This window comes from Columba livia, chromosome 1 (genome assembly GCF_036013475.1).
Source record: "Columba livia isolate bColLiv1 breed racing homer chromosome 1, bColLiv1.pat.W.v2, whole genome shotgun sequence".
NCBI classification, from domain to species: Eukaryota; Metazoa; Chordata; class Aves; order Columbiformes; family Columbidae; genus Columba; species Columba livia.
This window is the reverse complement of record NC_088602.1, coordinates 32,170,198-32,183,616: the sequence shown is the minus strand read 5'-3', so window position 1 is coordinate 32,183,616 and position 13,419 is coordinate 32,170,198. Positions and strand designations below refer to the sequence as shown.

The 13,419-nt window shown below is 41.3% G+C and overlaps 1 protein-coding gene across 2 annotated transcripts in view; it reads right to left on the bottom strand.

The window, feature by feature from the left end:
* Nucleotides 1-2,288: 2,288 nt before the first annotated feature.
* LCP1 (lymphocyte cytosolic protein 1) overlaps nucleotides 2,289-13,419 on the bottom strand; it is a 59,117-nt gene continuing 47,986 nt past the window's right edge. For both annotated transcript variants that reach the window (XM_065054056.1, XM_065054048.1), the window contains exons 8-16: nucleotides 12,654-12,796; nucleotides 10,155-10,250; nucleotides 9,457-9,652; nucleotides 8,733-8,811; nucleotides 8,386-8,500; nucleotides 7,410-7,543; nucleotides 6,311-6,434; nucleotides 5,286-5,410; nucleotides 2,289-3,785 (exon numbers count right to left, since the gene is read on the bottom strand). In XM_065054056.1, the coding sequence (XP_064910128.1) occupies nucleotides 3,653-3,785; nucleotides 5,286-5,410; nucleotides 6,311-6,434; nucleotides 7,410-7,543; nucleotides 8,386-8,500; nucleotides 8,733-8,811; nucleotides 9,457-9,652; nucleotides 10,155-10,250; nucleotides 12,654-12,796 (1,145 nt within the window). In that variant the 3' untranslated portion in view covers nucleotides 2,289-3,652. The remainder of the gene's footprint in view (nucleotides 3,786-5,285; nucleotides 5,411-6,310; nucleotides 6,435-7,409; nucleotides 7,544-8,385; nucleotides 8,501-8,732; nucleotides 8,812-9,456; nucleotides 9,653-10,154; nucleotides 10,251-12,653; nucleotides 12,797-13,419) is intronic.

Genomic DNA, 13,419 nt, shown 5'->3' with positions numbered 1-13,419 from the left:
TACCCTCTGGTGCTCGCTTTGTCCACTTGCCTGAAAAACACTGGACTTAAAGTGGCTGAGCAGCTTGGAGGAAAATGCTCCCAAATTCTTGACAAGTCCATTCTCCAGATGGTGGAGGAGGCTGCTGGAAGTGACAGAAGATGGGGAGCTGGAGAGTCTTAGTAGCAACTCAACACGTGTGCTTGCAAGATTGGAGGCACCAGGACCCATTTCTCCATCAAGCTGAAAGCAGCAGCAGCTGAGTACTTGCTGTAGGACCAGTGCTGCTCATGTGCTTTTTGCAGCTGTATCTACCAGATGCAAGGTCCTGTTTTCCAAGTAGGAGGCAAAACCAAAGCTGCCGCATGGTTAGGCAGCAATGGACACCAGGACCTGAAGTTTGACATCTGACTCGCACCAGAAGTAAGCTGCAGTTGGAAGGAGGAGTGATGTCAGGTTGCGTTTTCGGTTCAATTCCATCTCTGGAGGAAATAGAAATATGACTTTGTCTATACAAGAGCACAGCAGCCAGCCGTGCTGCTTCCTACCCCCTTTCTAAAGCCAGGACAGATGATTTCTAGCCAGGATAGATGATTTACAAGAAGGTGTAAAATCCTCATAATGCATTTAATTATGCTCTACTACACTATGGGGGAATATTTCCTTCTGAGTCCATCTGGTGATTAGACTGTACTCTGAAGCGTGTGGATTGATTGCCCTCATGGTTTTTTCTCCTAGTTAGTCTAACTGCTGATGCTTTATTTTTACTCATATGGATGTCTAAGCTTTTTTTGAAGCCTTGAAAATTATGATTAATTGTGCAATGAAAATCAATAATGGAAGTGCTTACAAAGCCAGCTTGATTTGGGAGTTAATCCCAAAGACAGCTGCTTTCTCTAAAAGTGATGGAAAAAGTTGGAGAAAAGCAATGGCAAAAGATTCCAGATCCTATTTTTGGTTTATGTTTGTCATGTTTAACCCCTTCAGCATCTTCTGGGAGCTTTATTACAGGCTCCTTTTACCAGTTCATCAAAGCAAATCCTCAAGTCCGTCAAATAAACAAGAGGTGAATTGAAAAGTGAGAATGTTTATACTCCTCTACCAGAATGCAAGTATTCCCACACCTTCAGGTCCATGAGAGCTTTATTTTTCAAGGGGGATTATAGAGGTAGGGATGAAGGTCTGATAAGACATTTAATATAATATCCCTGCCAACAGCACTTATTCCCTTTTGCGCACTGGCAGGTGCTAGCACTTTGCCTTGGGTTAAATATCCCAATTTTTCTGTCTTTCCCAGAGGAGAGCATTTTCCGAGCTCATGCATGCCAGCCTCTAAAACTCCAGATATAGTGACTGCCATCTCGTGGTAAGGTGTCACTGGTGCCAGGGCTCACTGCTGGTGCAGAGCTGCAGGTTGGGGCTCAGACATAGTGTCTCAAAACTCAGCCTGGGGGTAGGTGAGTAGCAACGGGGAGGGCTGTAAGGCTGGGTGCCTAGCTCCAGTGCCGGGATGCTGCGAAGAAGGAGAAGCAGCCCCCTTTACAAAACATGCTTTGAAGCTCCAGGGCCCCTGAAGTCCTACATCTTGCCTATGGGACGTGCATGATGTGAAAGCCTCCTCTTCCTGCACCTCTCAGCAGGATCCTCTAAAAATCCTATCCCCATGCAAAAAGAAAACTGAGTTGCTAAGGGCTGGTGAATGGGAAATGCCTGAAAATCCCTTCTTCCTTCTGGGGATTGCAAGTCCCTGCATTCGAGTTGGGACCAAGGGAAAAGCCCTTTCACCCTCACCTCAGTGGCGTCTCCCATCCCTCATCTACTTCATCCCTCACATCCACCCCTGAGTCTGGGGTGAGGGCATCTCCCTGAGACAGAGAACCCAGAGCAGGGCCATAGGTTCAGGAGAGGAACGGGGCAGCCAGATCTGATCAGGAAGAGGATCTGATCATTAGTACAGGAACCGTGCTTGCCTTGCAGAGTGCTTAAAGAAACAAAGCTTACGGGTATACGAGCAAAGGAAGAGGATGACAGGGATTGCACTGAATGGGGAAAATTGTACTGGCTCAGGCTGCAGGTCCAGCCAGCACAGTGTCCCATCTTTGGCAGTGTCTCAGAGCAGCATGTTCAGAAATTACCTAGGGAATAATTCTTCCTGCTTTCTGCAATCTACAGCTTCAATAACAATATGGAAGATAAATCCTTAGCAAGGCCACAGTTTGGTTTTTTTCTTTTTAAATCCATCCCTATTTCAGCCATATGATACACACTTCCCAATTAGCACATGCATTACTAAAAGCAAAGACTCCACATTTGGCTTTATAGAACATTTTATTTGGAGACACTTCTCACATCACTGAATATTGGTTCTTCATTAAGGCAATTCTGAAGGGGCGGGAGGGAAGGGAGGAGGATAGGGAAGGAATTGAGACTGTGTCACTGGGATTGCATTAAGGCAAAATTCCCTCCTTCTGCATTTCACCACAGTAAAATCCACAGAAAAGCCAGAACAGTAAACAACTCATGCCAAGGAAGAGATTCAGTGCAAATATATCCCACTATCTGTAGAAAGAGCTAGGTCCTCGGCTGAGGCAAATTGACAGTGTCTTGTCAGCTGCAAAGCTATGCTGACTTAGCTCCATTGAAGATACCAGCCTGGGTTCAGGGAAGCATTTTAGCATGTTTCCTACACAAGCACAGATTTAAATGCTCTCCTGAATCAGGCCCACAGCCCTTCAAGTGCAAGTCTTTAAAGTTAACAGAGTTTAATTTTTACCCACTACATAAATATGTCATTCTGTGTCCCTTTGGTTAACATCTTATTGCTACTAACTGAGTATATCCCCTCAGTTTCTTTAACATGGTTTTCATTTCTATCATGCTTTTCAACCTGCTTATGTTTTAATTGTCTTATGACATAAAAATGAATTATGGAGAGCATTTCTTGCAAATGTTCCACAGTTTGGGTGTTCTTGGAGGACCAGGTTACAGCATATTTTTTTCTAGTGAGTAGCAATGTACTCTGGGAGTAATGCCACTGATGGCAGGGGCATAACTTGCAGGGAAGAGTACTGCTCAGTTCATATACCAGAAACACATAGTAGTCTCCAAACACTTCTGTCTTCCCACAAGAATTTTGTAGGAGGATCCTACCATTCCAAAAATATAGTCAATATAAACCACTCATACTTGCATTGGCTTGGGGAAATCACTTTTGTTATCCCAGGTGCAAACTGAAGGAAAATACGGCAGAAATGCTGCCAGAAGCATGAAGACATTTTCAGGCAGAAGCAGCATACAACATTTCATTATCCTAAAAGCTGTCTGTACCTCCCAAGAAAAAGATCTCCAGGTGACCTTTGACAGAAAACCCTGGTATGCATTAATAAAAGGATATGTATAGGCCTCAGTATTAGAAACTTACTCAGGAATATGAAATGGTTATATGTAGCAAAGTGGAAAATAAGGCAAAGAAAACAAGCACATATTACTGTTCAAAACAAAACATTTCCTGGATACACGTGGATACACAACTTTTGTATGATCTGGAACCATGTATAACATTCATGCCTTAAAAGCATGAGCACTCTGCATATTTCCTTGATACGAAGAAGAGCATCCAGTTTGAGGAAGTCGAAAGGGTGAATACCAGGTATCGGTACAAGTCTTTTGTGCTTTAAACTTTATTCATGCCTTTTCCCATGAGGCAAGCAAACACTGTCATGACCATTTTGGGTTTTACTTCAACCAGGTCTTCTGGAAGGGCATAGACTCTTGCTCCAATTTTTCTTGCCATAGAGATGGCATATCTGCATTGCAGGGATGAAAAAAACAAAACAAAGAAATAAATTAGTGCAGTAGCATTAATTTTCTCTCTGTTAAGAAGTTTTCCACAGGATCAGTACCAGAGTGGGTTGGGAACTTTCTTACTGATTCATCAAAACTAAACTTTTCTATAGGAATGTATGAGACAGGTTTGTAAAGAACTAATTTGTAGTAAAAGGTAGAGTGCATTCCCTGATGGTTAGAGCATGGGAGACTGCAGGTGAAAGTCTGATATGAAACATTTAGTCTTCCATCTCCTGAAAAATTATCCTCACAAACAGCCATTCTGGTCTTGCTCCCTCTATTTTTGGTTTATGTTTGTCATGTTTAACCCCTTCAGAATCTTCTGGGAGCTTTATCACAGGCTCCTTTTACCAGTTAATCAAATCAAATCCTCAATCTCTGCCGCTCAGTCTTCACATGTAAACAAATTCATGAGGATGGAAAGCAGAAGGCTGATGTTGGTGGAGATCAGTGCTGTTGGAAAATCAACATTCAGGGACATTGAGTTGTACCCAGCATCTACAAGCTGACCTTCCTATCCTTCTCCTCCTCAGAGTGCACTGTTTCACAGCTGTCGGCTATTGTCCAGGGGATATGTCTCTTATCTCTATTTTTCATTAAAAAAAAAGCTAGAAAACCTCAGGTTCTTCCCACTGCAGAGCACACACATTTGTGAAATTCTCCCCCAAATGCAAAGAAACATGTCAGGGGGGGAGGAAGAAAAGGAGGACTGAAGAGGGTGACATTAGTAGAGGGATGAGGAAATTAAATATGGAGAGAAGCACACATAGGACTGCAAGAAAGAGAGCAGTTGGTAGGAAATGGAAGGGAAAAACAATAGTGAAAAAAGTCTTTATAAAAATAATGGCAGCTCTGGTTGCCTTGACCATTCTTTTCTCTTTTGTAGTTGCCACACAACAAAGGAGAAGCTAAACTGATGATCAGAGCAGGAAGTGATCTGTATAACTCTGAAAGGAAAAGGAGATGCCCCAATGGTTGATCCTCTGGTAGGAAATGGTTTGCACTCAGGTGAAAAAAAAAATCAATATCCACATTCATAAAACCAGTTTTTCAGGCATGTCCTTCCCCTTCTTTCTTAAATATGCCCTTGTTCCACACGTATGTGACTAAAGAGGTATCATGACCTCTAATCACTGGTTTCCATGGCTCACTATTGTTGGCATTGTTCCATGACCTCTGAAAGAATTTTAAATTTAATAAGAGAAAATAGGAGCCTGTGAAGCCAAGTAATTTTGATCCCTTCAAGGGAATTATAAAGCAGGAATTATAACATTACACACTTCATTTCCATTGATAGTCTTTTTTACTGCCTAAGTCCTAGCTTTCATGCTTCTAACTCTGGAGGTATTTCTCAGTTGAGGTTGTGCCAGATGACAATGATAGCAGAGCAGTTTTCAAAGACAGAGTTAGGGAAGTATGAGCAGGTAGCTCGTGTAAAGTGTCACTTGGCACAAACGTACTTAGCATTATTCAGTTTCTCCTCATCATTCAGGTCCTCTGTTTTCAAGAGGTCATATTTGATTGATCCTGGTTGAATGGCATCAATGAGATCCAGGACTGGCATGCTGGTGCTGATTTTGCTATCCTGCAGAGATGAAGAATACAATTATATGCAAGAACAGGATGACAGATCTCCCACAAAGCCAGAGTCTACACTCAAGAGCCATGGATAGCTCAGTCAAAAGCCATTTAGATCTTCACAAAGGGCTGCTTAGCATAATTTTTCATCTAAGGCAGACTAAAAATCCTTCCAAGGATTTTTTTCTTCCCCAATGAATGAGACATCATTAAATCAAAAGATGGGGTGCTGGGCTAGTCAATTTGCTTCCTGTGGGGAAATGACATTGATACACATCTACTGATGGGAGGTGCGAGTTAGACCAGCTGTGTGACTTCAGAGCTCATTACATGAAGTCTGATGGATCTGTCTTCTCCTGGTGCTCACTGCTGATTTATATCTGCTGAATGTTCCCCAGCTTGGCAAGTGTCTCAGATGTGTTAGCAAAATTGGAAACTCTGGAACTGAACCATCTCTGTGCTTATAAGGTGCCTTGCAAAATAGGGCACCACCCCTGAATGGTACTACCATATTATGAAAGTATTGCTACTGTTCTTTTTAATACTGTCATTTGTAATTGCTGTCATTTAATAATCAATAGCACAGCAGTTCTTGCTTAATTCCAGTCATCATTCCTGGCTCTACACTTTGATTTCCTGTGTCAAACTGTCATTGAAGGTGTTTCCTGTTACATTCATAACATGTTTCTGTTACCTTCTCATAATAAAGCCCCTTGAATAAAAGATCTGTATCTGAACATGCCTTTCAAAGGGAATGAAAAGTAATAAAATGTAATTAATTATATTATAATATATTGTGTACATGTATATATGTTTATATATCTATAGACAGGCAATGTATATAATATACACACAAACACAGTGAATAAGAGATTCCTAAGCAGAGACTTCTAACAAAAAACTGTACCTTGAAACTGGAGATGGTTGAATCCTTCCCGGCTGCAGTCAGTGTTTTATTGACCCAGCTGACAATTATTTCATCATTGACCTTCTCTCCACCACCAATGTCCTCAAGGATGTTCAGGGTGTACCTTAAGAGGGAAACCAGGATACCTGCATTTGCTCAAAGTCTACTGTAACCTCAGAACCGTCTTGTACGTGTGCAGCTTGACTGGGATCACCCCAACAGTCCCCTTAGACTTGATATTCCCCTGCTTCCCACACACTCACAGTATATATGGATTATATTATAATATTATATTCATCTATTTGGTCTAATTCACCCTTAGTTCCCTAATCACTGTTTTGGGAGTGTCAAGAGGTTTTGACACTCAAAGTTCCTACAAGGTCTCTCTTAATGGATCTTGGTGTAAATGACTCATTCTCACAATGCTTAAAAAAAAATCACTGACTTTAAAGCTGGAAGGGAATTTTTATGTTCATGTAAGACTGACCTGCATAAATACAAGCCTCAAATATTTTGCTTGTCAGCATACACCTTGAAAAGACATCCCAAATTGATGGCAAGTAATCACCACATCTCTAGATTAATTACCTGCCTGATAAACTTGAATTTAGCCTGCATTCAGTTTCTAACCACTGCGTCTCTTTACATCCGATTATGGAGCTCACACAGAAACACGCACACATGCACAGAATTACATTAAAGTGGGGAGAGTTGCATCCACTTCAGGTGGATTATAAAACTTCTGCATCAATTCTTTGTTTCCAGTACATTCTCCCTATTCCCTGATACAGAAACCTTTCAACTTATTCTTCACTCTTCCATGCAATGAACATTTATTCATGCTATACAGATAGTGACAATAATAATCTTCTGCATGAGCTGACTGTAATGGCTTTGCCCACAAGATAATGTGCTTCCTGATCACATCCCTAACTAGAAGCGAGCAAAAGGTTACTCTGTCTTTGCGTATAAGTGCAAACAGAGGAGGGAGAAAGCTGTAACCTGTAGACCCTTCTCAGTGATAGCATCAGGAAACTATTACAACGCAAGCTGGGTATACCAAAACACTCAGAAGTTTGTATCTGATGGCCATATGTACCTTCTCATCAACTGCCAGACTAAAGCCAGCGTGAGTGTACGGTTTCCTTCATTCAGATCTTGCCCAGCGATGCCAACAAGGGAAAATTTGGCTTGATTCTTTCCCAGTTCCACTGCATAGTTGCAGTTTTCAAGCTGTTAATGACAGGGTCAATTAGTGAGGTTCAAAAATATAGGAAAAAAAGAAGACAAGACAGTATTACTTTAAATTCTATGGATCGCTTAGCCCAGAACCTCCTGGGCAAAGAGGAGCTGTGGGGCTCTGTGATAATGCAGCTGTATGACTACCAGCAGCCAGCTCCATCCCAAAAATACCATGGTAAAGAGTTAACATAGAAGGAAATGTTGTACTTCATCATCAGGGCCTGGAAAACAGATTACCCTGGAAAATACAAAACTATAGCTCACAGGTACCTCCAGCATCATGATATTGCACTGACACAATGGATAAGTGTCCCAGTCAATATTTTAGGTCAGTTAATCACTCTGGCCTAACTGGATGGAATTAGTCATCCGGATAGCTGGAAGAAAGCTCTGTATTTAGCAGCAACTCTGTGATCAGTTCTTGATGCATCTGGTCAAGAATGCTTATCATCACTGTCTTCATTTGATGTAGAGAGCAGTGATCCAGACAGATGCAATTAAGCTGGTGCCATATGACTCACAATGAAGATGCATTATAATTGGTGACTAAGACAGTAGCAAAAGTGTTCTGCAAATACAGTTTTTAAATATTGACACAAATGGTGTCAAGTGTCTTTACTTTAGAAATATTGTTCATCTGTCAACAACAACCAGTGAATCAAATATATGTTTCTTTTTCAGATGAAAAATTCTTCACTGACTAGAAAAAAGTCATTTAATGTGCTGTACTTGGGGCTTGAGAGTAACACCAATGGCCACATTGCTGTTTGAAATGATATAGACATCCTTTAAGCGTAAGACATTGCTACTGGAGCTATTCCAGCTTTTTGTACCTTCTTCATGTTGCCACCCAGTTTAGGATATGGTGGTTTGTTCACTCTGTTCCAGTCTACTGGCACTTTGATCTTTTCGTAGAGCTGGAAGATAACCAAGGCATCTGACAGGTCACTGAAAAAAATAAAAATGGTATATCATTGTACAAACAATAGAGGAATGGAACTAAACCTATCAGTAGAAGTAAACTCAGTTTCCTAAAAAAAAAAAACAAAACAACAAACCAAAAACAAACAAAAAAATGGCAGCTTGTATTCTTATAGGGTCCAAAAGTTCTTATGTTTTTGTAAACAGTTTGCTGGCTGTAGATAATATCATCTGAAGGAAGTGTAGTACCTCCCCTTACCTATATAAGTGATTTACACGTGGATTAACACCCAGGGAGTTCATCCAGTTCCTGAATGTCCTCTCTTCCCTTGTTTCACCTAAAACAACAGATACATCAATCAACAGGCCTGCAAAACACAACTCTCTCGTAAAATAAGTGTCTTGTGATGAAGCCATAACTCAGAAATTATAGTGCACTGAACTACAAACAGAAGGAGACAGTGGGTGACGTGAAATAAGAGAGCACAATGCAGCATGTAATATTTCTTCATGACCTATATATTATAGTATTTAGGCAGACTGGCCTTGAAATGCCTTCAAAAATTCAAGAACAGCCTGTGCTGTAACACAAACAGTTTTGCTATGAGGTTGAGAAAAAAGGACCTGAAGCTCAGCAAATGAACCATACAATGGTGGTCCTGACCCCAACTCAGAGCAAGCAGGCAGCAAGTTTTTGCAAGATCTGATTCTTAAATTATGTTCTCAGTTAACAGAATGACAGATCAAGCCTAATTTCAACTAACAAGTATGCACAATAGTCCATACTGGTTCAGACATCCCACAAACGTTTTAGTTTTTTAACATGTGCTATCCACAGAACCCTCTTCTCAAGGATGCCTGTGCTAATGGTGCAGTGAATATAAGCTGGAAGGACATAAGGTTAAGTTATTGTATCATCAACTGAGAGCAGGGATACTGCTGCATGGATGTCCAGAGGCATCCTTTATTTGGATTTTCCTTACCTTCAATAGAGCTCCAGTCAATGTCCTGGTTCTCTGGCTTATGCAGGGCAGGGTATTTGTTGAACAGGTTGGCGATGAAGGCCAAGTTTAGCTTTGGGTTCCCCCGGACGACGTCAGTGGCAGTGACAAACTGTCGGCAGCCCAGCCGCTCTGCCTGCTGCAGCATGCACTCCGCTCGCTGGACGTCGTCCTTCTCCTGTGCCAGCAGAAATTGGGGCCATCAGCCTCAGCCCAGTGCCTGGCACTGCATACCAGACCCACTTGTGGTCTCCACATGTGGGGCTGTTAAAGCAGATCCTTGTGGGGTTAATAGCTGTCTCCTTTCCTGCTTTTACTAACAGCAGGTCTGTGTTTTCGAATGGGCTTTACCTACAATGCAGCCATCTCACTATATTGCTTTTTCCGTATAAAAGGGAGTGGATTGATGAAATACCTAAATAAATATATTTCAATATACTTGCTACATATTAGTAGTTTATCAGTGTGGTTCAATGGTTGTTAAAGTTTCAGCAATGGTATCTAATAAAAGGGAAAGCACATAATTTAATTCTTTGAAAGCTTTGATACCTGAAATACAAGATCATATTGCAACGCTAAAACCAGTTTGCTTGTTCTGGCATCCCAGTGCAACTCCATGTTGGTCAGCAATACAAGTAACAGAAAATATCAGCATTTACTCTAAACTTATCTCATCTTACCCTTAATCCTGACATGTCAATAGTAATAGCTGGAATGCCTTCTTCATCTCCCTTGGGAGCAACTTGGTTCAGCAAATGGTAATAAGCTCTTGAGTCCTGTGACAGACAGAGAAATTAAATGGAGGAAAAATTACATCTAAAGCTCAGGTTTTGCATGCCAGTGCTCTCCTGAACAATGTCCCTGCATGATTCGTTTTTATTACATCAATCATTGGGCTACATAATTAAATTAATCTGGAAGCACTTAGCAATTCCTACTTTATGCTGTATTTGCCAGATCAATTTCTTCCCTAAGCCAATATATATATGCTGCAGGATGCTCAACACATGAGACAAAAGGCTGTGTGTTGCACTTAGAAAAAAGGACAGCAAAAACAAAGTACTTAAAAGGGGTCTTTCAGAGCTTAAAAGGGCCTACAGGAACAATGAGGACAGATTTTTTAGCAGGGCCTGTTACAACAGGACAAGCCTTAATGGTTTTAAATTAAAGGAAAGCAGATTCAGACTAGAGAAGAGGAAGAAATTTTTTTCAATCAGAGTGGTGAAACACTGGCCCAGGTTGCTCAAAGAGGTGGTAGATGCCCCATCCCTGAAGACATTCCAAGCCAGGCTGGATGTGGCTCTGAGCAACATGACCTAGTTGAAAATGTCCCTGCTCATTGCAGGGGGGTTGGACTAGATGACGTTTGAAGGTCCCTTCCAACCCAAACTGTTCTATGAATCAATATTAGAACTGACTTAATCTGAATATTAGATTGGAGATAAGAAAACACATACCTTTATAATGCTGTAGAAGTCAGACTGCTGAGCATTTAACAAAAGAAAATGCAGAAGGAGAAAGCAGATGTTTAAAGCAGATTTCAAAGCAACGCTGGAACAGTTATGGAAGAGAAAGCATAGTTTTCAAGGACAAAAGTTAGAACTGACAAACGTATCATCATTTTTCAGGCAAAAGAGCAGGAACAAGACAAGGATTTAACATCTTTTGTCTTTCATTTTTTGTGAAATGTAATGTTGCTTCTATGTGTGGAAAGTATTAATCTCACTTCAGAAATAACTCAGAAAACTGAAAACAAAGCTACAGGTTAGTGTCTAGGAACTTGACTAAACAACTCAACTAATAGTCTTCAAAATATAAAGCAGACTACCTGAAACATTTTCAGTCTTATACACCCGCATTACTACCCACCATATGTAGAAAGTAGTTATTTATAATACAAGAGAGGTGGGGTGACACACTTAATTATGAGGGTGGCTGTAAAGGCTGAAGTCTTGGCCTCTGAGAGGTAAATGTGTGATCATTTGCCAGTTGTAAATATGGTGTGATTTATCTTTTAGTTGCAGGTAGGATTTAATCAGTTGCATTATAGTCCTCTCAGCCAGCCTACAGAAAGATGGGAAAGACTCCATTCTTTTCCTTTCAATGGATATTCTCCAGTCACTTCTACCCAGTGAACCAAAAATCTGTTACAATAAAAACTGCATTATTGAATGTGACTCTCAGACTCTCCTGTTGCCTTCTCTGGTGGTTTTTTTTAATATATGTCAGGAAAAACATGGTAGATGTCTTTTCATGCCTCAGCCTCTGGTGAAACCCACAACCAGACACCTCTGGAGCAGAGCTTTTCCCATGTTATACTGGGAGTGGGCAGGTGGGGTCGTGGCTGGTGAGGCTGGTGTGCTGGCCAGCCCCTGGCTTGCCTGGAAGCCAGCTCAGACACCCTCCCTGATGTACCCCCTACAGCCCTGGGATGCTGGCTGGGTCTCACACTGTGGCTTCAGTGTCTGAAACTCATCAGTGTGCATCACTGAGGTTCAGATAGCTTTGTCTAAGAGGAATGAAGGTGCTACTGAGAAAGCTCTGCTGAAATCTGCACCTACAAGTCCATGAACTCCCAAGTATGTGAAATATGCTGCATGGACTAGAGACACATCTTTACAAGCGCCTCTCCATCTACCTATATTATATTATTATTATTATATTATTATATTATTATATATTATATTATATTATTTTGAATAGTCCCACTGAATTAAAACCTGCAGGTAAGTGCATTCAGAGTTATAGCAAAGGTTGGGCCAGAGGAGCACATGACCCAGGTGCCCTTTGTTACATGTCTGGGTAAGGTCTAGCCTTCTCCAAAGCAAAGCCAGGTCAAGAGGCATTTAAGGACACTGAGGAAGGAGGAGAGCAATAGAGGCAGGGAACTGAAAATACAGCGGCAGTGTTTGTATGCCCTGTCTAGAGACAGCAGTCATTCCTTTCCCAGGCATTTGGTGTGCTGGGACTGGCAGTGGTGACTGGGAGGTCAAGAGGAGGAGAGATACTACCAAGCAGAAAGGTAAATCCCACCAAAATGATTTTATGTACCCAGCTCCATGTGCTTGGCAGAGCAGTCTCAGCTGCTTGTATTGTTTCAGTGCACAATCCCAGTTTGGAGGGCCAATATTTGGGTGCGGAGCTACTGTTTTGCTATTGTTGGTCAGTGTTTCTCATACCTTGATGTCTGAGCTGAAGTTGTTGACTTTGTTGCATCCTGCATTCTCCAGGTGATAGTTTGCCCACCTCAGCAGCAGTTCCTCTGGAGACAGCTTCATCAGATCCTCCAGGCTTTCTCCTTCTCTCAGAAGAGCGATCAAGGCTAAACAAGGGAAAAAGAAAAAAATCATGATGTTGTGAATACTTGTAGAGGAGAACGTATAACTATTTTCTCTCTTACTCATTTTGCTACCCTAGTTTCTAAAAGTAAGCAACAAAAGTGTTGCCAGAATTCAAATTGAGTTAGCATGACAGAGGACACAAACAGAAAAAGGGTCTCATTAATAAAATGAGGACAAAGCTTTAGCTGTGGATCATATAGAAATGTAAGACAATTTCAGCGTGCTCTAAGAACTGCCCAATTTCCCTGTCCCAGATCTTGACCTTCATGCTGAAACTGGATACACACAGGTATTCTGAAGAATTTGTACAGGACTTCATGGGCTCATGGGCCAGGAGGGTTAACTCGTCTGTCAATTGGAGAAGATACTCTATTTCTACAGAAAAATTAATGTATTAGTTATGTCATAAAAGGAAGAAGAGGCAGGAGGGAAGAATTGACCCTTGCAACTGCAGGATGTTCGGCTGGTCTCTGGAGCATGAAAGGCTCCAGAACAAGTTTTGAGAAGAACAACTAATAACATGGAAACTAATTGCTAAAAAGGGAGAGTGTGTTACCCTGCTCTGATCTCCTGATTACTTTTGTCATTCCTTGAAAGAAATACG